This window comes from Achroia grisella, unplaced genomic scaffold (genome assembly GCF_030625045.1).
Source record: "Achroia grisella isolate CSIRO2021 unplaced genomic scaffold, CSIRO_AGI_Agris_v1 utg109, whole genome shotgun sequence".
NCBI lineage: Eukaryota > Metazoa > Arthropoda > Insecta > Lepidoptera > Pyralidae > Achroia > Achroia grisella.
The window spans coordinates 5,077,505-5,103,815 of NW_026712573.1; the positions used below are offsets into that span (position 1 = coordinate 5,077,505).

Here is a 26,311-nt window from a genome sequence, read left to right on the forward strand (position 1 = left end):
CAATCAAACACAGGTCGTTCTTTAATTATAATATAATGACCTGATTATCAAGTGAGATAGTATCATTACTAATTCAAGTACCTTGGCTCCGTTCATGCTAACGATGCAGATGTAATATAAAAGTTCTCAGTAGAGTAGTTGGTTTAAATTTACCAGCATATGATTAATACTTGTCTGTTACAAGTACAGCAACTCTGAATAAGTACAGTGGAATACAGCACAGCTTTTGCTTCACGTATTAATATCATTATATTAATACGTGAAGCAAAAGCTTTACGAAACTTGCGAGAACGGAGGAGTATGAAATTTCTCACACTTATAGTTTTATATAGAGAAAGAGTTCAGAATGCTGTGTTTTTTGTTATGCAAAATTGTGCTTAAAGATACAATAAATCAATAAAAAAAACATTACACGTACTACCATGTATTGACCACACATAGGCGTAGAAGTCTTTGATATTAGAACCTTAATAATGTTCAAACTTACTGGACATTGGACCACCAGTACTAATAATTCAAATTCAAGTTCAAAAATCATTTATTCATGTAGGACATTCCAGCCACTTATGAACGTCAAGTTTTTTACATTATAATTTTAATTTTTTTCCCTACCGTATATCTATACATCAATAAATAATATAATATTACATCAATAAGTAAACACTGCAATTATAACAATGCTACATGGGCACGCGATGATACTGATCAGCACAAAGTACTCGTTATAGGGTCTCCTTTAAAACTGTGATGAATAGAATTGATTGTTATTCTTATCGGTTAAAGTGGATACTATAAGTTCCGGAATACTGTAAAAGATAATAGACAATAGAGAATCGCTGAGACGGACTAACAATGGTAATAGTAAAACTTGCGTCAAAAATTATGAAGAGCAAGAAGTAAGAAAACCTATTAAGTACACTTTTTAATAATAAGAAATATTTATTGAATCCCAAACTCTTAAAGTAGTGTAAACTGTATGTATGTGTGTAGGTCCTACACAAAACACTAGGAATACAGATTCAAATGGAGATACAATTAAAGATTTACATAAAAATTATAAGCAACAGTTTAAAAATTTTAATTTTGTTTGCGTGTGTGAGTGTGTACGTACAAACTCAAAGTTTACAGTTCTACCATGTGTAGTATGCATAAGATTTATCATCTTCTAACTTTATAGATACGAAGATTACAATATGACTGAATTCCGACCCCAAGTCAATTAAAATGTGACCAGCGACCGAATAATTAAGTCGTTTGCAACAAAGTCATAAATGGTTCTTATAGATGTCTCGAAGTCAGTCCTAAATATTATTCAATGGTTATTGTAGTATTGTTATCAGTTAACACTATAAGTTCACGGTTGTTCTTATCGCTAATTAAAGTTCGCCAATCGGATGTGACTTTGTTGGACTCTTTTTCATTCCTACAATATGAATCACTGCTACTCTTATGTAATTATATTTAAAAAACTACTTCTATGTAATTGGTAATTTTGTTAATAAATTATTAATAGCTATACAATAATAAGCGTGGTTAATCGTGGTGTTGGACAGTTAATTTTGCTTGAAATTATTTATAGGAACTGAATCATTTTGCATTGCTCACGATGAATACGTCATACTCATTGATAATATTGCATTAAAGGTGATAGAATTTTTAAAGTCTGTCAAATATATTTTCAGCTTCAATATCACGACCAAAAACTGAAATATTTTAATAATAATAATAATAATCGTTTATTCAGCATAGCATAATACAGAGTGGAAAATATAAAGGTGCTTCAAAACTAATATTGCGCTATAAGTTGAAAGGGCCTGCACTCATCTGGTGCCGCAGCATGTCACTGCAGCGCAGATTTTCCTCTTTAATATTAGATTATTACTTGAGTTCAATAGATACCAGATGAAATTTTACATCTTGAATCAATGCAGAATGCAGCAGTGAAATTTAATGAATTAAAATAAGTATTCCTTTTTTGAAATTCTTGGAGTCTGTAGACAATAATAGAGAGATATTTACAATAACTGTAATAAACAGTAATATAGGCGTTATAGACACAGATTTAGAAATAGATCCAGAATTTGTTTCAACCAATTGTGTTTATGTTCAAACTATTCTATTATTTATGGGTTTTGGTTACTTAGAAGGTACAAATCTATTCGTTATCAGCTTGGTTTCTTGGACTATCATAAATTGCTACGTCAAAGTTGAAATTTATAGTGCAGTTAGGAATGTCAATTTTATTACTCAAAGCGCTTTAGATAGTACCTAATACTTACAGTTATTATAGTGTGCAATTCCGATTAGTTTCATACACGATGAAACGTATAGATAGATTTTTCTCTTTATATATTGGCTTAGGATCACAATGGTGAACATGTTAGCTCTGTCTTAGCTTCTAAATTAATTGCATAACTACCTCAAAGACAAATATTGCTGATTTACTTTTATCCCCACAAATTTATAAATTGACCAGCTGTGCCCGCGGTTTCATTGGCGTTAAATTTCAATATAAAATAGTCTATGTGTTATTCTGATGCATAAGCTATATTACTGTAAACTTTCATCAAAATCCGTTTAGTAATTTTTGCGGGAAAAAGTAACAAACATTCATAATTACAAACGTGCATTTATAATAGGCAATAGGTATTATTAAGATTATTTAGTAGCAGGAATTTTAATATATTCACTTGGTTATTATCTATATCTTATAGAATTTCCTAATTATGTAACAAATTTTTGTTTCCTAAAACTTTCAGTAGCATTTATAAAAAATACCTAATTTATAAATACTATGTACTAATTTCTTAGTTTAAATGCATCTTTCGTTCGTACTTCAATGATTTCAATAATAAATGGTAATAAAGAAGAAACGGCTGACGTATCACGAATAATGAATAAAGTTGGCGCGTAGCAGATTTCATTCGAAATATCATCGTTTGTCGATTACGAAGCGGCGTTAAGTTTTTTGTTAGCACTTCATTTGTCTATCCGGCTCCGTCGGTTTGCGCCGGGGCGCCGGATGAGGTGAATAAGAGTACGCACGCGCTTGCTGACGTTGCACAATTCACGACTCACGGCGGCCTTACTAGCAAAATAGAGACTCGGTTCAGACATGGCTGGCCCCCCTCGCCGGTGTTCGCCGCCGTCTCCTACCCTCCCCCCGCGACACACCCGACGGCGCCGCGCCTTCAGTTGCTCCGCAGCTGCCGCGCGTGATCGTCGCATACTCCATGCGACCCCGCTATTCCTCTACTATAATATGGATATACAGCACATCCGCGCTCTTATCAACATCCAATTCTCGTATTTGTGGTTTTGCGAAGTGTTTATCAAATATAAATGGATTATTTTGTAAAGTGCCATTGGAAACGATTACTTTTATAAGGTTCGCACTAAATTTTCTATGGCATACCATAGCGGGCGCGCCGACGTGTTCGGCACATGGCTTCATAATAATATGTAGCTGGTGGAAATTACGTCAGAAGTGACAACAATCTGGTCCATCGTAAATCGAGAGTGTAAATATTCTATAATCAGTGAAACACAGTGGATTTGTTTTAGTATAAGACGCTTACTACTTGTCAGTCGTGGCATGGCGCACTCGTGGCGTCTACGTAACATTATGGCGGGTTTTGGATTTAGTCCTATTAAACTACAGTTCTGATGTAGGGTCACAACTAGTTGGATTTTGTTAATCGTTGCTTCTCTTATAATAATATATATATATAATAATAGAATAAAACAATGTTTTATGAGTAAAATGATTTCCTACAAACGTTTATAACAAAATTAAACCGAAAATAGTGTTATTTTTACAAATTAAGACTTGCAATTAATATTTTAAATTCTTCTGGCAAATTTGTAGTGGCTTTGTTTGAAGCACGATTCCCTCCGAGGTCACCAGCTGAACAAAACATTGGCTAATCACTTCGTTCAATGAATAGCTTACCTCAACAGCCATGATCAAAGTCCGATTGCTTATTCGAACGTATTGTATTCTAGAGTTAGTAATATAAATACCTAAAAACTATTGAACTCTGAAATTACTAGTTTTAGTGCGAGATACTTATAACTTCCTAGTCAATGGCGAGTAATATCTGCCGCCATTCTGCAGATGTTGCTCGATGTGTGCATCGGATGTGCATGTGTGCGTTGCCATAGTGCATCGTGGCTGCGACATACCATTAGGGCCCGTAGGCGTGGCCGGAGGGAAACTTTCATTGCTAGTTTCCTGGTACTAAGGCCGCGAAGTTCCAAGAAGCTACAAATTCAAACATGTTAGGTAACCATGGCAGTATAAATAGGTTACGAAAGAGTCTATTGACAATATTTTATCCGATAGTGAAAGCTCTTCTACATTATAACCAGTATCAGTAAGAATTTTTATAGATATTTCAGAGCATGTTTTGAGACACATGTTTTTTTATTAGCATATGTGAAAATCTAGTACAAACAATCCCGACTTAGTTCGTTTACCGTATTGACGCTAATATGTGAATTTTGTTATTGACAATGTACTATACAATTCAATTAATTTTTATTGGTCGTTCTTCTCTATTGCCTTCTAACATACGATTAATTTTAATAGTTATAATAATAGCTTTTCCAATTATGTAGTTACATGTATTTGTTCGTATACAGAAAATAATTTCAGGATTTCTTTTCGATTTTATTTTTAATTGTATACCTACTATCCTATCTATACCCGTCTCAGTTTAAGAAGAGATTATGCAACGGGATTCTGCCACGTGGCCCAATATTAAATTGTGCGCATGTCTGACAAATCCGACATTACTTGACACTGTTGAAATTTGGTGATATTTTGGATGTACGTAATTTCGCCAATACAAAAAAAAACATAAGCAAAAACTCGTTAAAACGTTTATAATAATCAATAATGGCATTAAATAAAAATACACATGAAGTAATTAAAGATATAATTCTAGATTTCTAGATTCTTTGCATATTGAACGGAGATGAGTCTCCGCTCAATATGCAAAGGGAAAGTAGTGTTCTATGAAAATCTAAGTCTGGAAATAAATTCACTTTCGTATCGGAGAGTATACGATATTACAATTAAAAGTCTGACTACCACACCACGTGGCGGCGGGATGCACTGCGCAGGTCCACACGTCTCAGCTGTGATCCGAGAAAATCGTTACCGGCGTCTAACGCATCCATTTTCGTGTCACGTGGTCGCATTAATGACTCCATTATATCGGGTTTTACTCTAGTCAATTAGATATTTTGATTCCAGCTAGTTGAGTACTGCATACTGGTATTACCTATTTTTAAACTTTCGCGTTTAGTACATATACTTAATAACGTTAAACGGGCGCAACCTAGTTGATACGTAGAATGAGGTAAATAGCTTTATTTGCCATAAAATTATTTGTGTTAAAACCCGTTTAATAATGCATACTGGTATTGTTTTTACTTTTTAAGTAAAGTACTTAATATTATTTATACACTACTGATTAGACGACAATTTAATTCTAATTAAATAGCAGGGTATGTTCATTATTAGGTTACTATCAATCTAATCATATTATGGGCTTCTGCCATTTTAAGTCGTATTTATTAGATCTAATTGTTTCTCGTATTTATTATTCATAAATACTAATTGTGGTTTTTTAGTTAAAGAGCGAGTTTTTAGATTTGTCGGTTCTTTGTTCTTGACCTACCTCTATATTACATTGTTCAAGGCTTTATATCAGCTACTTATAGTATACATCTGTTGTTTACATGCTTATTTGTTTTATTACCATTTCATGTTTCATATTCTTATGTACTTCTGGGTGTTGTTAGGATTATTATAAGACTTGTATTTTTGAAATATTATGACAAAGGTCTATGGTTTGTACCGTAAAAGATATTAGCGTAAAAATGAGTATTAGACCTTTTCTGTTCTTCAATAATTAAGTCTTGTAATTAGTATTCCAATGAGTTTATCATACTTCTAGGTCAGGTTCCTCTCATAAATGTCGTGTAGCTTATCTAATAAACAGTAAGTTTTGCCAAATTTTCCGTTTCTTCATATTACGGACTTGTTACATTGTTAGCAGAGCCACTACTTTTGTATAAATAATTAATTCATTTATAACTTTGTATGTGCTGCCAAGATATGCAGTGGTTGACTTATCTTTCACGTGACTTATTTCAGTATAGATGTGTACATAACGATCAGGTGATTTTTATTTACAATGGCAGACCATGCCAAGTCGACTTTCTCCCTATGCATTCGTTCTAATAAATCTTTTCAGAGTTCGATATAAATCAGTTGTAGCTATAAGAAAAGGGCTGATATCTAAATGTGGAATTTATGTGATTTACTGTGTCATAATATTCTATGAGATATAATTTAAGAACACGTAGAGAAAACTATGTCCTAAACTATGTCTAATAAAGGTTATAATAGACATTATTGTAAAATGAAACTGTAGTTCAATACCAGTTATTTTCAGTCACGTTTTCTAATCTTGTGCGAATTTTGTGAAATCACCTCTTAATACTGTTATTTTAACAATTTTCTAGTTCCTTAGTGCCTTCTTTTACATAATTTAACACATGTGAGAGAATTGTTTAGGGAAGTGAATAGAACCTTAATTATATTATGCTATAATTCAAACGGCCTTGTCATTGGAGAACGTCTGTTATGCTGCTCTACATCCGTACAGCTTGATTCCATATTTGCTGCACTTGACATTTACTATAAAACTACTTTCACAGCTCTAGTTTTAATTAATGTCACTACCCAAGACAATATTGAATGATTTATAAAGGATATACGTTGATCATAAACTATCTAGAGTAAGTAAGGCATGTAAAAATAATAAGTATATCTTATCTATTGCATTAAAAACCTATATCATGAAATGCAGAATATTTTGTTTCATTCAAAAAGTTACAATTAAATTAACAAAAAACTTATATCAAACTGACACGATAGTGAAGTATGTCGATTATATTATTAAAGACTAATTAAAGTCCTTTTAATTTTATCCTATCGTATCAGTTTTGCCAAAAAAATATACAATTTGGATAAAATTCGACTCAAACAGTCTAAAGATCTATACAGATATCTCGTCGAAATCTCCGACAAGATTTAGATCACTTGTATGTTTTTAGGTATCATATAATCTGAGCCTACTCGATCTATGTTGACTAGTCAAACCATACTCTCACGTAACAATGGTTCAGTCACGAGCCCAAGTGCGGAAATGTCCGGACCAATTAACTAATTGCAACACTCAAGCGATCATGTCCATGTTACATTTATTTGAATTCTATTATTCTTATATTAAAATTATTACGGATATCTAGTATTCCTATTGCAAGCTATTCTATTGTACGATTTGTTTATACATTGATTTCAAAATAATTACTCTATCTTTCAGTCGTTTATAAACAAAATGTTTGATCTCAGTAAACAAGAATTGTTTGATTAACGAACCAATCTATCATGATGAAGTTTTGTAATTTAGTTTCGTTTCAATTTTAATCATAGCAGTTATAAACAACTAAATATTTGTTTTTTGTATTAGCAGTATTGTAGACCTTACCACTCTTATATTTATACTTTGTCTTACTGTTGGTGTTCCACCGTGACTGGCCACCATGATAGTTTGTTTATTGCAATCTATCGGTGATTCAGGTGAAGGTCAGGGTCGCTCCCGCGGCGCCTGGACGCAGAATTGTTCACATGACTTGTTTGTGCGTTGCGTAGCCGACGCCGCGTGTAACGTGTGCCCGCCCCATTGGTCGACTTCAAACCGACCGCTATTTAAAACCTTATGGTGCGACGAGTCCGTTAACGGCGACTTGTTGTTGTAGACAATGCTTTCCCCTTTCTTAATTGGATTGTATTTCAGTATTACGTTCATTGTTATTTTAATATTAGCTTTCATAAATTTGTTTTAATCAAAACTGATTATGTCCCTCATTAGTTTCCCGTTTCATTTAAGGTATAAGTATTTTTTTAGTCTTACATCTACTTGGACTGTTGTACACAACTTTCTCTCTATAAATTTACACTATACGTGTATTTTTATACTTTACTGATTCTACAGTGTTTATATCTTCATACGCCAGTTCGTTTATATTTTGTTTGTCGTTCTTGAAGTCTTATTTGCGACCTTTATGAACATCTCTAATAAAGAAAACACATATGCAAATATTATTCTCAGTACCGGCACTGTACCGGCGAGGACAGTGACAAATGCTTTTGTCAGCAAGGTCGTTCATATTAGCCAGCCTGGAAGAACGGCCTTGCTCTGTTAGTACCAAACACCGTACATATTTACTTGTTTCCTGATTCGATATAACATATTAAGCGCAATTAAAAATTTATCTTTATGAACAAACTGTACTTATTTGACTATTGATTGTATAATTTGTTATTGTAAAAGTTACGTAAAGAATTTATAGATGTTATTTAAACAAGATAATTATAGATATTGAAATAGTGTTTGTATTATACAATTTCTGATATGCAGAGTTTATGTAATATATTGTTATGTTAAATTTGATTGAAAATAAATAATTTGACTCTGTTTCTGATGCAATAAACAGTTTGTTAACCACGTCGTGATATCCGATAGAGGATATAATTCAGATGGCAATGCAATATGATGATGTACTCTTAAATGTGCCTAAGGAACTCTGTAATAAAAAAATACAATTGAATGCCTCGATCTCTTCAGGACTGACGTGTTAATAAGTTTTTGTTTATGGATCTATAAGAACATAGTCTAAACATTGTTGTAGTCTACGATTTATTTGTGTTTTAAAAAAAATATTGATATTTATATTGTAAAGTGTCTATTCGGAGTACTAAATTTTATTTGCGATCTATAAAGTGAATACAGTTGCCGTTACTAGATTTCTAGGAGCTATTTATAAGTATATGTATTACTGAGCCCATAAAATGTATTTATCTCTTCCGAGTTTCTTTGGTTAGGCAAATAACGTGAGTTATTTATATTATCTTAATAATTATCCTTGAATTCCATTATCATCATCATTGTGGTATCTCTATTCATCTGATTCTACTCTTTAAAGTTAATTATAATGAATATAGTCACGATTATTTAAATTGCTCTTCTATACTATGTCGTTGACTCATTTATATTCTCTATAACTTATATGACTATAACGTATAAATACGTAATTGTAAATTTTATTATAATTATTACCATTTATACATTACCAACGTTATTACTACTTCTATATTCGTTCTATATTAATCTTTATAGGTTTGATTCACTGTACACAAACAAGTGTCTCAAGGATGTTTGTTTAAGACTTTTTCAACGTCTGGATTTAAATTCGGTGGGAAAACATATAGTTGCGTTTATCTTATTAGTATAATCGGTAAGCAGTGCATGTGTACTGCATCTGACCTTTATACTTATATATTAAAAAATGAGACTTAAATGTAATTAATGTTTTGTTTTTCTTACTACTCATTAGCACGATGCGGAAGGTTTTCGCATCTTTTTTGTGTTGTTACATTGTACTTGCATTATTAAGTCTCATATAATTTAACTGTAATCTGTTTTGTAATTTGTATCCGAAAATATCCGTTTACACGTTTACCTGATTTTCGTTTTATCACTAAAGTTTCTTCTACACTTTCCTATTTTGTAGTAACCATTGATTTTCGATATTATTTTAATAAGATACAATTGCGTACGTAGTGTTAATTCAAATATACTTACCTAATACCAGTTCTTAATTACACAATTCAATCGATTTACTTGCCTAGTACTAATATTAACCACTCAACACGATAGCGTAATCGAGTTTCCATAAACGAAATTCGAGTACAAATCATATTGTTGGTTGAATGAACACAATTTATGAGCCTATATTGTACTGTTTTGCAATTTCAGTGGTCCTTTGTTATTGCGTTGTGATGAGTGTTCACTCAATGGAAGTTGCAATAGAATTAGCTTGTCCATCAGTGGACTATGGAAGCATGAGAAGGTCATCCACGTGAGTTCTCACGTCGACACTACTTACGCATACAAGATACATCGTTAACTTCACACTTAAGCATCACGCGATGCTTTTTTGCTTCTACAGTTATTGTTCATTCCGCATCTATGAATGTGATTTGAAATATCATCATATTTTTCTACACTACGCTAATCATAATTGGATAATGTCTAATAAATGTTTTCTAGTGCTGCTAATATGAAAATTTGAATTGAAGCAAGTTAGCGAATTCCTTGTCTCTAATTCTGTTTGGTCGAATGGTGTAAGCTTTTAACTATTTTTTGTAATTCAATAGAATTTGTGTGCAAGTTTATGTTATTTATGTTATATAGTTTAAAATTTCATGATACTTGTTCATGATATCGTTTCATATATTATCACTTCATGATATTAGTTACAGGTAGTTCTGTATTTATTATTACTCTATATTTTTCCTATCATTTACTATGTTGGTACTTGTTTTTATGTAGAAACACCTTTAAAATATCTTTTCAACACATCCTTGCTCTAATATGTAGTTGCTATTTCCTTTGCCAATTTGGTATTCTTACCATTGCAATAACTATACTGGAATTTTTTTACGATGGGTTTTGATCATATTGTCCCTAATTATAATCATTGTACTCAAAAGATTGACTCTGTGATCTGAGTTAATTGAAATTTGATTTGAATTTATTTACTCAAAGTTGTGTTCACAACAGTGTAAGTGAAGTTCGTAGAATTTGTGTATATGTAGGTATTTGCTTGGCAACAAGTGGTGATGCGCCACTCTGCTCGTCATCATGTTAAGCAACAACCTTCGTAACATGTTGCACGCCTCGTTATCTAACATTGGCATTCTCTGGTAGCGAGGTTCATATGTTGTAACATCAGAACCGTCGTGATTTTCGACACATTTCATGATATCAGCGACACATAACCTTGGCTCAATAATTACTTCCATAAATTTCAATTAAACAAATATCAACAATTTAATTAGTTGGTTAATGGTAGTTGTTGATTTAAGATTTATTTTATAGGGGTAATATATAAAATGATGATCTCATAGAGTTACTTACCATGCTTAACTATGAAAGAACTTTGGAAATTACCATAAGGCCAGTTTGACTGGTACTAAAAGTACCAGTCCAGTACCAGTACTAAGTAAATTTTTTTTTTCATTTGCACTAACAATTCTTTATCTGTAATTCTGTTTTAGTATTTCCTCATTTTGTTACAAATTATTATCGGTTACGGAACATTTTCCTTGTATTGTAGTAAACCTGGCTCTATGTATTTGGAAACATTAATCTTCCTGGTTGTAATTTTATATCCTCTAATATTACATATAAGCATTTCAAACACGGATATAACGTAAAGCATGTCAACTCGAACGTTGGACTATCGTGTTACATGCAACCGTAAAATAATCGTACCACCTATAATATTGCTAGCTCAAAAATCTGACTTCTAAAAATCGTATCCTATGCCTAAGATTTAAGAGTGAATTTCCTGCTAGAACTAATATCGTCAGTGTAAAAGCGATTTACTAGGCTGAAATACGAGAATGTTGGTGAACGGGCGTCTACGGCATTGTTTGCGGTCCGGGCATATGATACGCGCGGTATCTGCTTGTCTTTCTATTGATCTAAATATAATTTAAATTTGATATTATTATTACATTCATTGTTATAAACTATGCCTGATCACGTGAAATAGGATCAAAGACAATAAATGTTACGCTTATAACTTAGGTGGGATCTGTACCATGTGTGTGGCATTTATGTAATATAAATGTAGATTTATACTAAAATTAATAAAATAGTAAATAAAAAATCAGAAGATCCAAAACAGAATCGAATAGTTCGGTCTAAAAGAACAACAATAGCAGTTGCAAAGTGATTGCAAATGCAGTTGAGTAATGTAAGCAATGTAATGTTATTAGCAGTTTTGTTAGTGTATTTATCCTAACAAAATGGAGGACTGTGAGAAATATCAGCTTGTTTAATTATCTGTAGTGTCGTTATATATTGTAATTTTCCCTTAGAATGTTAGCTTAAAACGTCTGGTTTATAGGATGCCAGGTCTTTCATCGGGACTGGACCGGGAAGTTCATAATAAAGTAAGCATTCCATTTTGCACGACGTCTCAAAATCTTAAGCGGTGTTTATTATTTAAATCTTCAAACTTGCAATGTTTGCATGCATGTTTTCAAAATTTGCCATCTATTTTTCACCTGCTGACGTCCGATTGAACTGAAATTTATATTTAGAAGCGCCAAAAGTAATAATTTATTTATTTCTTTTGGCTCGTGTCTGGTATTTTTGTACTTGCAATATTTTAGGCACTGCTAAATTGTATTGATTTAAAAAATGATTCGACCTCATTGTAATCACGAGTGGAAATAGCATTCTATTTTACTTAATAGATTAGGTGCACGCAACTCTTTTTTCTCGCACACCAAAATGTCGGTGGCTACGTCCGTTATTAGTTTCATATTACAAAACAGGCAATTCTATCCTGCCCATACAAAAAAATGTATACGTTGAATATTTAGTGTCGATACATTATCATTTTCAAATTTGGTTGTAACTCTATTTATTTATATTGATTTTCCTGAGTCAATGTTTATCGTTATTTGCAAACTAAAGTATCAGGATGACATAGCATCAAACAGTTGGTAGGCGCCGGTGACTGCATTCCACGGAACTGACTGTTCCGAAAGTGGAGCAAACATCCGTATATCGTCTATGCTATAAGATTTACAATGCAATTACTGCCTTTACTATTATCAATACATCGTATTTGGATATGTTTCTTATTAAATTTGTTACATAATTCATTTACCCATTGTACGAAATCATTTGGTTTGTTCTTTTGAATTTGATGTTAAAATGTATGAGGAGAAGTCATTAACAATTTTAAATTACAGTACAATGCTCGAATAATAGTTGATTTAATTCATTAATGCTAAAGATAAACATTGTTTATATGGGTATGAATATTAATAAACTTAAACAGGCCTATTTTCATATTAATTACTTAAACAATTTTCTTGAAATGTTTATATAATTTAATGAATTATTTTATTGTATAAAATTTATGCTTAGTCTATGTTACTTTTATTACCAATGAATTATATTGGTTCTTGAAACACGTTGATTCGATTCTCTACTGATAAGATAGACTCACTTATTGGAGGGATTCTGTCAATCATTATCATTACCAGCATTATAAAGCGTATAACAGAATTGATTGATCATGAAACGTACGAGGCAAATCTTTTATCATTCATGTTCCCATTGTCGAAACACAAAACATCTTTCTTTATCTAGAATTGATAATAGTTTCACAAAGTACGTACTGAATCATCAATTTATGGCTTTTCTGAACTTATTCTTTTGTTGTTTAATGCAGAATCACAAACAAGTATAAATGCATTTTTGTTATCAGGGATTACTGTGCTATCTTATCTTTTTTATCAATAAGTATTATTTGTTTTTACGATTTTGTTTCCAATTTTGCATTATCGCCAATTGTTGACTGTATTGATACTAGTCTAATTGGTCCAACATTTGGGACTACACAATAGTCCCAAATGTTGGACCTATTGAATATACACATACATTCAAAAGGTCCATCATTTGAAACAATCATTTCTACCTTTCTTAACTTCTACTTACTTTTTACTCTATTCGTATAAATCGATGAAGCAATTAATCACATATAAAAACATCATTATTTGTTTTCATATCTGCCTGACAAGAACATCGTTATATTTACAAATTCTAATTTTATTAAGTACAATCACGTGATAAAATCTATTAATATTAAAAAGAGAGCTAATCGACTGGTCTATCATCATTAGATAAGTAGAATGTACTAAAGACCTAGATAAATTAATACAATATGATCAAGAATAGTATCTACAGACAGAAGAATTTTTGAATATTGTTTTAAGGCCCTTTAAGGTTATTAATTATGTTTATATTAAGTGCATAGAAAATTACAAGTGTTTCAGTTTAAAAATTAACGGTTGTAGTAGTGAATCAAAATTAGAAATAGTTAACTTTTCCAATAAACACATTAACCCAAAAGAATGTGATTATGAATTTACAAACATTATTCTCAGAATAGACATGGAAATCCCATGCCACAACCCATTTACTAATGCTTGAGCAGATGAGCTCTTTAAATCAGAGAACGTATATAGCTACTGTTTAAGACTAATGGAGGTCAATGAACCGGTGCACATTAATGTGCAGCAAAGAATGCACTTCTATCTGTACGTGTTACGTTTGTGGATCATTCTAGATTCATAATTAATGTAATATTAAGATTCACACACGGATTAGCGCTCAATGTTGTTTTTATCACATTTATATTTCCTTCATAGATAATTTACGGACTAATCTTGAACTGCATTTCTTTCTATTAATTAGTACTTATAAAATATTTTTTGCTGGCTAACTTGTCATCGTGCATCCAAAACTGCCAAGTCTACAGAAACACAAAGATTTCTTTTATAACGTAAGAAAGCATTTCTATAAATTCTTATATGATTCGGATATAAATTCCGCTGTAGTGAATCTGCTCGGTTGGTCATCTACAACTCTTCTTTCTATTAATACGATAACAACAATAACCACAGGTAACGCTGTTAATGTTTAGGTAGGCAATTGTTTGGCGTTACGTAAAAGATATAATCTTATTTACTTAAAATTGAGGTTATCGCTTTAAATAATCATCTATTGTAATTGCTAAGCCCCTGTTATAGTATTTTATATCTTCCATTACTTTGTTTAGAATGTAATAATTCAATAGCAATATAGTGAACAAGTTATACAATTAGTGAGTTATTTGATTCTTGTAAAGGAACAACTATGCAAACAAATGGTTAAGATGTGTATTCTTTCAAACAAACCACTCTCGGTTTACAATGGACTGAAGAATTCGAGCACTTGTGCAAACAGCAACATATTGTCATGAATGACGTCAAGCTTATCAACTGGTGAAAATACTAACGATGACATGAGAGTGTAAAAGCCATGAATAATAACAGAATTAACTTGACTCAAAACTTGTTAAATACTTTTACTTCTAATCAGCATGGGAAAGAAATTGGCATCATATTTTATGACCACCATGAAGTATTTTTAACGGTTTCAAAATATTTCTTGGTGTTTAGTAAATGACTTCTTTGAATAAATACTCATGTGAATTTAAATATGCATCGGCATTTGTCAAAATTCTGTCATCGTCTAAATTTATGTCACTATTTGGGCATATTCGCATGTAATTTTTTTTAAATAGCTTAAACTGTCATGACGTTGTCACCAATGGTCGTAACCATGTCGTTTTCCTTCAAGTAGGTAGCTGTGTGATTGAATTACTAATATAGGTGTACATATACGATGGAACGTTATAAATCGATGGTGTTTCGATGGTGTGCTTCCTATACAACAGTGATTTAATCTTAAACTAGTGTTAGTGGCCATAAAGTCTGATCTGTTAGACTGCGTTAAGTTATGTATTAGTTAGTTTTGTATATTGTGGAGTATGCTGATCAACACTTTCTTGGACACGGAGGATTTCGTGCATCTTTATTATCCGGAGGATGAAGTACCTGCCACCCAGGGTTGTGGGGCAGGTGCACGTATGGCCTCCAAATACCCGGCTAGACCGCCCAGCCCTGATTATACCAAGGTTTGTAATTTATAATGTTTTATTACAGATTTTTATCCTTATTTCTTTGTTACAATATCTTTAATTTAATGTTAGTAGGAGCAATAAACGAAACCTTCTTAAATGTCCAAAAGTACTTATCCATAAATAGTACCGTAATTACATAAAATTGACGAGGACATCAATAAATAGAAATTATTTTTCTATGAACATATTTAGGCGAATCTGCAGCCATCGGAAGTAAAGCGGTGTGCTGAATCACTGAACCACCGAGGCCGCCTTATATATATAATATATATAATAATTAACACACTACATTTAATACATAATATACTATATGTATCATAATAAACATAACAATGTTTTATTAAAAAATTACATTGTTGTTGTAGAGACGTACGTTATTACCCTAACGGTGCAAGCCAAACATCCTTCGCCTTGAGAATTAATAATTTGTAAATTGCGACCCGCGTCGCAGTGACGCGCTACTAGACGGGCCCACTCTTCTTAATATTGTAGGAAGTTAATCATTAAGTAATTCTAAAATTATAAATTCAAAATAATCCCCTAATAAAAAAAATACGCATTATAATCTTACACACACTACAGAAATCTGGAATCTTTCTCGAGGGACTACAGCATGGAATTTTTCAAGATGGGTATATTAAGGTTACTTAAGGCTCTGATGTTTCAGGCGTCCGTAGTACGTCCATAGCTACGGTAGTTTAGCATCAATTGTACCATATGCTTGTTTCCCACTATAGTAGTATAAAAAACAAAAACAGGACTCGGGACGTCCCAAGTAAAACGAAGCAGTTGGTAATCCTACTCGCCACTGCCATCACTCGCCTCCATTCATTGGTATGTAAGGTTTTGCACTTTGCACTTACACATACCATTGTTCTTTGTGACCACACGTCGGAATTAAATGCAACTGGTGAAGCGTGAGTCGAATTTGTACACTGTGGGTTCCGAATATTTTTTTAATAGATGTTCTGTAATATTCATACTAATATTATAAATGCGAATTATTGTTTGTCTATCTGGTAAGTTTTTATGACGAAATGGTTGCTAAAGAATTTGCCGAACCAACCATTCCAAAGTAAGAAATAATAATAATTGCAACAACCACAAAATGGACAATTCAAACTCACGACCATTTAGCATAAGTCGGTATGGCAATCACTAGGCTACAAGTTCAGAAATAAATTCCACTGTTATTGTACTCGTATAAGAGTTGTCTTTAACAAACGGGTAATATTCGTATCCCCTGTCGCATTAACTTGTTAAGCGGCCTTGTTTCCAATCCAGAATAATCAAATCAGCGTCTTCAAATAATCTTGCTGGTCCATTTGTACAAACTGAAGGGGACATTAACGACAACGTTAACCAGACTTAGGGTCCCCGTACACTTCCGGTAAGAGTTGGACGACCTGTGCCAACGATGCCTTTCGATTGGTGTATTTGTTGCTACGCCCCGCCCTCTTTGAAAATGCGCCAATCGAACAGCATCTTCGCTACAGACCGTTCGGACTGAACCCGATAATGTGAGACCAGGTTTAATCATAATCAACCATTTTGTCCGAGTCCGTATGCGTTTGTCGCATGACTCATTACTGTGGTATTTTTAATATATTACGCATACCACAATATTACCACAGCAAACCGGCTTTATTATTTTTACTACTAGAGTCCCATCTTGGTTTGCCCAAGTGCAGTCAGACGCAGCCGACAATTATCGTCATAACTGTGTGAGTTTTGTATATTTACATACTATATAACTTATGTCACTGTGGAATAATATACTGAACCAACAGTGTAAGCATTTCACAAATCGATGCTGTGGTGACGAAGTTCACTTAATTCACAGTTAGCGACCCGTTCTGGCTTCGCACAGATGCATTACAAATCTTTAAATTTCCTGGACTTGTTCTTTACTTTAACACGCATGTTAAGTTCGTTTTTTTCTGACAGTTGTTGTGACGAAATCATAGTAAGTAGTTATCCGTTAAATTCGTGTAGATATAAACATAGATGGATGTAAAGGGAGGGGACGCCCTAAGAAAAGATGGATGGATTGTGTTAAAGATGATATGAATAAAAGAAGAGTATGTTTAGATATGACGACCGATAGAGAGCATTGGAAGAGAAAGAGCATTGGAAGAGAATGACATACTGCGCCGACCCCAAATAATGGGATAAAGGCAAGGCAATGATGATATAAACATAGGTTTTTAAAAATTTTCAAGCCTTTATAATAGTCGTGACAGCCCTACATATGGATAAAACGTCTTGCAATGCACCGGATACCCGCTCCATTATTGCCCACAATAAAGATGGACATAAAAGAGTGAGACGGAACGTAGCAAAACGGACGTATCTATCATCTCATTCTAAAGTGTGGAATACAGAAAATGTAGTATAGATCTTGACTATAATGTGTGGTATTCCTCAAGCGTTGTCATTCCAGTGGACTAAGGTATCATGCTTCCTATACCCTATAATTTTACTGCTATGTCTCTTAAACACGAGATGTTTGGCGGCGAAATAGTCGAGACAGAGGTACCCACGCACACTACTTCATACAGAGTCTATCTGTAAATTAATTTTCGTACTTATATGGTCATGCAATCCGTTTGCGTATTTGTCTATTAAATTTCCAGTTACTACACTCAGGCGCCGTATCGTAACGTGGCCCTGAATACGCCTTTCCATTCCAGCAACAGGCGGCCTCCGCTTGGGTGAACGACTTGAATGACAAACTCACAAATAATGAATGGTTATATCATTTCATTCACTACAAATATCCGTATATCCCTGTACTCTTACGATAACACTATCTTATACACCCTTCATTCGTACCAGTTATCTATATTGGGTGCCGTATCGTTTAAAACATGCTGGTTGGTAATGCCCACATGGCGACCTTAAACGACCTCAATATCTATCTCCTACGCATACCAACGCTAGATTAGTCATGCGTGATGTTATGCAAGCGAGGGCTTGCCCCTTTATATCCGTTGTTGGCTAATACTGCATTGTGCTGCCGTCCTTGCCTAATGTGGCCAGTGCGTATACCGAGAGGTAATGAAGGAAGTAGTAGACAAGTAGTACTATGCCAATTTATTGTCTCCTAGTACTCGGTGCCAAGAACCTTCGCGATTTTTATTGATACCTATTTCAATTACTTGTCTATCTATCTGTACAACTAGATCTTCTTGCCTTTATATGGAGAAGACGTGCATCGACAAAATATGCTTACTAATTTCCATATTATGGCAACTCTCGATTTCACTGATTGAAAGCTAACTGGTATTCGTTTGTTTTATATAACTTTTATGGCGAAGAATTTTGTTTGCTGCCAATAATGCCATTCAATAGAAGACAAGGCCAATAAATGTATGCTTGGCAGCGGGTCTGTTGTCAATGGAAATTTTATAATGTATGTAATTTCTGCTAAATATATTTTCGATTAAGAATTATGATGAAGAAACTTTCCTCTTGCAAAACCTACTAGATAATTCTAAGAAAAAACGTTGTTCCGCATGAATGCATTGTTCTAGTGGAAAATTTCTTGATAATACGCCAAACTATCCAGTTTCTAGTCATAGGCATCGAAAAATAAAAGTCTAATTGGTATGCAAAACAAACCAGTCAGAGTGGGAATAAAAATAATCTGTACAACTACAACGTTCCATCGCGCCTCTTACGAGCCCCTCTAGAAGCTTACTGGGTTTTTTTATGTTTACTTACAATCGGTAGGTGAACGAACTATGCTTAAAACTCAACTATTAATCCTCCGATTGGAATACAATCTCTGCCCTGTACACAACATTATGAGGCCTTTGGTTGTTTTAAATAGTCGGTTTATGTGATCTGGTGCAGGACGCCCACCCGCACGGTATTGATGACTGTTTTAATGATGTACTATATTGTAGTACAGAGCTTACACTGTTTTGAGCAAGAAACTTTGCCAGTTCATTATTAGTTTTTACTGCGTTCATCATAAACCTGAAATCTGCTTTAGCTCTTTCAACAAACATTGTTTAGGTATCCAGGATATTGCTCTGGATTGGTGTTGATGTTTTAATTCTTATTTAAATGTTTGAGGGTTTAAATTTACCGAAAAACATCATGTATCTTTGTTTATCTTTCATTCCTTTGTCTTTTTATACATAAATAACCTTGTCTATTGCCTACATTATCAATTGTATCATTTGTTTAATTGTTGCGAAGGAAAACAAATTTACATACATACATAAATGTACATTTATTATATGTTTTAATATATTTTATAAAAATAACTCTTTATAGCGCCAAAATAAAGATCAAATATTTCAAATACCTAAAGTTTAATCATTTTAGGTAGGTTCACTAACTTATATAAGCTACAGTGATTGCTAATAATCTGGAGATCGGTGTTTTTTCCTTGTCTTTGTGTAGAAAAAAAGTAGATGTATTATATATAAAACATGTCCTGCTGGTCTCCTTTTATGGTTTGTGCTCAATTCTTGTGTTCATTGGCCTGCAAGGGTGAATGATCCAAAAGATCTGTAGGTGGCAGGTCCCACGCTTTCTGCTTGAATATGACTTATACTTTACATGTTTCTTAAAGACAGTTTAGAAAGTTTGGTCGTGTTCTGCATACTATTAGGTATGTACTATCAAAGTTTGGGTGGCAAAAGGAAGCGCCAAAGTAATTCTCATTTAGTCATATCTTCTGATGAAATAGCAGTCTCATTTTTTTAACTTACTATGAATAGGTTTAATGCCGCAAATTCAATAAGAACGTTGCGTGTGAGGAGGTAAATATAATAATCGCAGCCGGAGGAATGACCTTTGGTTCCGAGGAAAACCTAAAACAGACAGGGCTCATTCCCTCATTGTCATCGTTTATTCATTACTTATTTAAGTATAATTCCAGAAAATGGTAATTACGCAGTTGGTATAAGGTTGGTAAAGAACAATGAATAGCAATTCTTTTTTGTTTTAAATATGATATAATTTCTCCAATTGAATAACGTCGTAGCTACTAAATGACGGCATTGTAATCTGTCGTTAATTTAGAAAACAGTGAACAAAGTGACTGAGTCAGATAAATATATAACATTCTGAAGCCTCTACTGGAGAAATTTAGTGTACAAAATGACATAAAAACAAAATCAATGTACAAAATGTTTGCCAAATGCACTCGAGAAATAAAATGTCTTAAATTGTTCATATTACTAAGTAACTACATGCGTTTTAGTTCATAAATTGAAACGTGACAATCAATTGGTGTACTTTTTTAATGAGATCGACAAGATAGTAATTGACGTTTGTGACGGTTGCGAGGTTCCTTAGGTATTAAATAACAAAACTAAGTAATGTTCTACAAAATAAATAAAATTGTATTCTATTCAAATTAATTTAAAAGTAACTATTGTATTATATGAATTATTTATTTAAATTTAGATTGATTGGTTATTTAATAATAATTATAATAGTTTAAATGAACACATACATGGACAGTTTCAAGAAACAAACAAAAATGTCCAACAATGTTATAAATTAAATAACGATAAGTGCAACTAGGCATACTGCCAGTAGCAATGATCCTGGAAATTCTATAGATGCCCTCAATTGCAGAGAAATGAAATGACATGGACATCCTTTTAGTTTTTAGATAATAATAATAATGGCCTATGCGTCTGTTATACACGAATTATGGCGTAAGTTTTTAGATAATTACATAAATAAAAACGAATACATAACTCTTATCTCCTCTCATGATATTAAGTCGTATAATTTAAATAAATCCCGGCACGTTGTACCCATGAGTGTAGTAGTTAATAATTTAAGAACTTTTTCATTAGTCGTAAAGTTTTGAGTATTCACATGAATCATTTCCCGAGTAATCTTGTATAGCTTTCTAACTTAATGGTTATCTAATAATAAATGGCTTATATGAACATCTCTAAACCTCGAAGGTTCTATTACGTCATTACTATGGAATGTTTAACCAATTAAGGACTCGCCGGAAGACAACGTTTAATATAACATTATTTTATACGTATACGATATTTTTAGTGCCTTATTCATGTAATATTTTTATCTATATTTATCCTAATAGGTCAGAATGTAACAAAGAAATCTGTAGATCGGTTATAGGTCTTTTTAATTAGTCATTAGTATAGTGTAAGTTATGTACTGTGGGTTCTTTTATGGATGATAATGGAATGGTGTACCCATCTGCGTTTATTCTGGCAGGGTACCAGTGAAAGATGATAAGATGAGCATGAGGTCAGGTCAGTTAGCCCATCGTGACAAATTCACCTAGAATTTATCACGATGGTTTCCAGGTTTCCGCATGGAGGTCAACCGACATGGTATATTGCTATCAATTAAATAATTATAAATAATGTATATTAAACACGAAAGTTTAAAAGTAACTATAGCAATTAAATCATCAGTCCACATTACTAACAACCCCCCCCCCCCCTTATAATACTGTATTGTGCCCATATGTCTTGAACTGAAAATTCTGTGCTTCATCAATAATACTAACGCATTGCACGTGTGTTAGTTTAACTTAGCGGCGATAAAGAGTCCACAATTAATTATTATGTATTCCTTCGTACCAGCCGGAAAGATGGAAGAGAATGAACCGGTTGTAGCTATGTACATATTTATATTGTAGATGGTAAATACAGATGGAAGGTGTAGGATATGTAGCTACATGAGTGTTATATTTACGATAGGTTATTCGTTCTCAAAAGACAAGGTTGTTATTTTTCTTAGCAGCGGTGTCGTCGCGCGATCTCAATTCGCCACACTAGTAAATAATAGTGTTCAAAAGTTGTTCTTAATGGTTTTCTTTAAATTTATTAAAGGGCAACCCTAAAATATCCTTCGTTATCTTGTTATATAATTTGATAATATTTCCTGTAATGAATCTAAATAAACCTAATACTAGACGTAAATAGCATATATGACTCTTAATAACTTTATTGAGATAGCTGTTATATATTTTTTTTATAAATGTTTGTATGCACAGAGATAATACCTAGATATTTACGTCTTTAGATCTTTCTTCTTTTAAACCTCGAATATTCTGGAAAAATCACATCAAGGATTTTGAGTACCAACTGAATAATAAGACGCCTGGCATTGTTTGTAAGTTGCAGGTATTACATTCCGTTGCGCATGACCTAACAAACAGCGCCTTATGTTAATACTTAATGAGCCACATAATATGAAAGTGAAATGAGAATTCTCACAGTGCAACGCAACGCGACGCGAGGTTAACGTAGATTCACTTAATTAAATCAAGTTGTAAAGTTAAAATAAAAAGTTTGAGAGTACTAGGAAACAATAGAAGGTTAGGAGTATTGTGATTTGTGACTAGCGTACGGAATGTTTAGTACGGCGCTATCCCTGATCTAGTTTCGCCTGCTTCATCTTTATTTTCATTGAAAGAAACTCATTTGATATTCAGGTAGGTATCTAAGGATTATTTCTAGGCTAACAATATGCTCTAATAACTTTTTTTAACTATTCTAACACTGTTTTCCTTAGGTGGATTTGTATCTTCATTACACCAAAATAAGGGCGAGTGTAGAAGGTACTCCAAACCCGTACCAAAAGCAAACACCTGATTATTGAACTTCCTCCTGATAGGACTTAATATCAACGTCGCTTGAGGTTCCAATTTCATCTCAGACGATCGTAATTTCGATCCACGTTAGAATAGGAGAGAGAGAGATTCGATCGGAAAAGTTGTAGACTCTAATACAATGTCGCAAATGATGTGGCACATACTGATTTTTTTAAATAAATAGTTGAAATAGTATTCAGTCTAAAAATTTTATACATAGATTATAAAATCGAATGGAGCAACATATACTTTTCTAACTGGTTACATGGATCGGGTCGGAATGTGGTATTAAAAAGCTACCAGTATTACGGTTACTCACACATTCCATACTTAATTACCGTAACATATTTGATGAGCTGTAATTTATTTCGATATAATATTATAAAACTACATGTTCATAATCTCTTATTTAATTGAATATCAGAACAATCTGAATTATAAATTATATAGTTGTTGAATAACAACTCGTGCTTCGTAATTTCTAAAATTTTAGAAAGGTAGTAAATATATACCAGATTTCGTTCGACAGGTAGAGATACAGATATAGAGTAGTGAAATATGCATCAGATATGGACCTCTTAAATCTAAATCCATTCACAAGTCTCGGAATCTCCTCGAAGTTTCTCTCTCTACTACGGATCGGACAATGACTATGGCAATCCTGGAATGCTCTGATTGCCTGGTATTCATACTGCAATCATATTCATGTACTCTTTTGTGCGTGAAATATAAGATTTTTGCTATTGCTGTAAGCTATTAGTAATATTTTCCGCAAAAGGTATGTGCAGCATGTTAGTCAATAGCATAGACATTACATGAAATTTTAAAAATTCTTGTGTAATATTAGGAAAAGATCCATGTTTCAAGATTAGATAAATGAACTAATATCTCCTTTTTTACTTGTCATCACTGATGATCAGAATCAGATCTGCTTCTAGTGTCAACAATCTATTTAAATGTATCTATTATATTTAAACTAGGGATTGTTATAAAAAGTAAATGGTAATTAATAAGCATTGTTACATTTATGTTATTTATGTAAATTAAATTACACAGTTCAGTTCAAAGTACTTATAAATTTAAAGTTACTTATACATTATATATATACATTGTTAGAAGATTTCCAAACACGTTTAATATTTGGAAATCTTTGACAGTACCGGTCCTGGTTGCGACAACTTCTTGCGTGCTCTTTGCTTTTTATACTTTCCTGGTACACTCTGTACGTAGAATTAACCAATGACAAAAAACATGCAAGTAAACAGTTAAAATGTAGTTACGACAGCTTTACCTTCGCACAAATTTGTTTTGTCTAGTATGTGATTAAACGTACTTGAATGTGTGTGTGTAATAAAAAATCATGTTTTTTCTATAATGGTGCTGGGCTTAAGTATATCATTAATACAGGCGGAGGCACATTTCCATAATTATTGCTATACTTTGATTATGCTTTCCTGGTACCTCGTACGTATAATTAGTCAATGACTAGGCGAAGCAGTAAAATGTTTACATTAGATTTTTTTAAGTAGATGAATTAAAAATAAAACAATAGATTAAAAAAAGAAGGCGGTCTTATCGCTAATGTACTATCAAACAACCTTAGGAAAGAGCGAAGAAAGTATTGCTAAAAATACAGCACCTGAATGGAAATAATCAAAAAATATTTTAAAAATACACATTTATGTAAATAAATCATAATTAAGCGTACTTAGCGTATTAGATTACTTTTCAAACCTATAGGTACATCCACACCGGTATAGGTTTCAAAAGGAATCTAGGTTATACTAGAACAAAGTATTATTATAAAGTATACAGCTAAATATAAATACACACATTCATATGTAGAAATATACTTAAACATGAATATTTTATTATACAAACAAATAAAAATAACATGCTTACTATACTAAATGTAATAAACATATGGAGAAGAAAGTAATTAGTACCGTTAACTGTTCCTTTAGAATATTCAAATTGAATTTTGTACAATTTGCAAGCCTCACCTTACTTAAAACATGTGTGAAACTTTATAAAACTTGTTTGTTTATAAACTTTCAATTTTGGATTGAGGGAGGGAGTGCTCTTCGCTGTGGTGCATATCGGATCTTCCGGATGGGAGTCTCGTTGTACGGGGAAGTTTTGGCGCTTGGGGAATATCTGTTCCCCGCTCTCTGCACGAAATATTAAGAGACATAAGAACATTTTATGCACTGTACGACTACATTATAAAAATATATAAAATAAACTAAGAAAGTTAAGAACTTCAAAAACATGCATACATGGCTGTATGGATACAGTACCCTTTGCCATAAAGGATAAACAGAACAAACGAAGAGTGTTAATTGCTGCGTGCTAATTGTATAAAATTATTGTTGGCAGGTAGCATCGTCGTCGACGAACGAGATGAGCGAACGCGAGCGGCACCGCTCGCCGCCGCAGCCGGAGCCGCCGCCGCACCGCGTGCGCGCGTCGGATCTGTACCCGCGCGAGCGAACGCACTTCGATGAGCCCGACCTGGAAATTGGATTCACGCCGATATGCGGGGAGTTCGTCAAGGTGGGGGCACTAGTTAACTTTTTTATGATAATAGAATGGTGCACCCGTCTGTATGTATTAAAAAAAAGGTTTCCAATGGTCGCGGCTTCCAATGGGATGGATGTTCTATAATGTCTAACAGAAATAGTGCTTAATATTTTCAAAATATTTAACCTCTGATACTATCTGTATAGGATAACAATTTTCAACATAATATATGTATATGTGTATATGTATATACATTTTTTTCTGGTATTGTATACCAGAAAAAAAAAATGTTTATTGCCTTGATCACTTAAAAATAAGGAAAACTGCATAAAGAGTCATAAAAGATTAAATGATGCAGATGAAGAAACCGACTGCAGAAACTTTATTAAGGATAACTAAAACTACTACTGGTGAGACATTCATCAAATCTGTATGGGTTCACATAAGAAGTACCAACTTTCAAATAAAAGAAATCATCAATATCGA

General features: G+C 33.1%; 1 protein-coding gene across 1 annotated transcript in view; it reads left to right on the forward strand.

Annotated features, from left to right (window-relative positions):
* Positions 1-3,215: 3,215 nt before the first annotated feature.
* The window catches only part of LOC131846291 (myotubularin-related protein 3), a 41,036-nt gene continuing 17,940 nt past the window's right edge, over positions 3,216-26,311 (forward strand). The window contains exons 1-3 of the mRNA XM_059195557.1: positions 3,216-3,388; positions 15,351-15,687; positions 25,682-25,858. Of these exons, the coding sequence (XP_059051540.1) occupies positions 15,541-15,687; positions 25,682-25,858 (324 nt within the window). The 5' untranslated portion in view covers positions 3,216-3,388; positions 15,351-15,540. The remainder of the gene's footprint in view (positions 3,389-15,350; positions 15,688-25,681; positions 25,859-26,311) is intronic.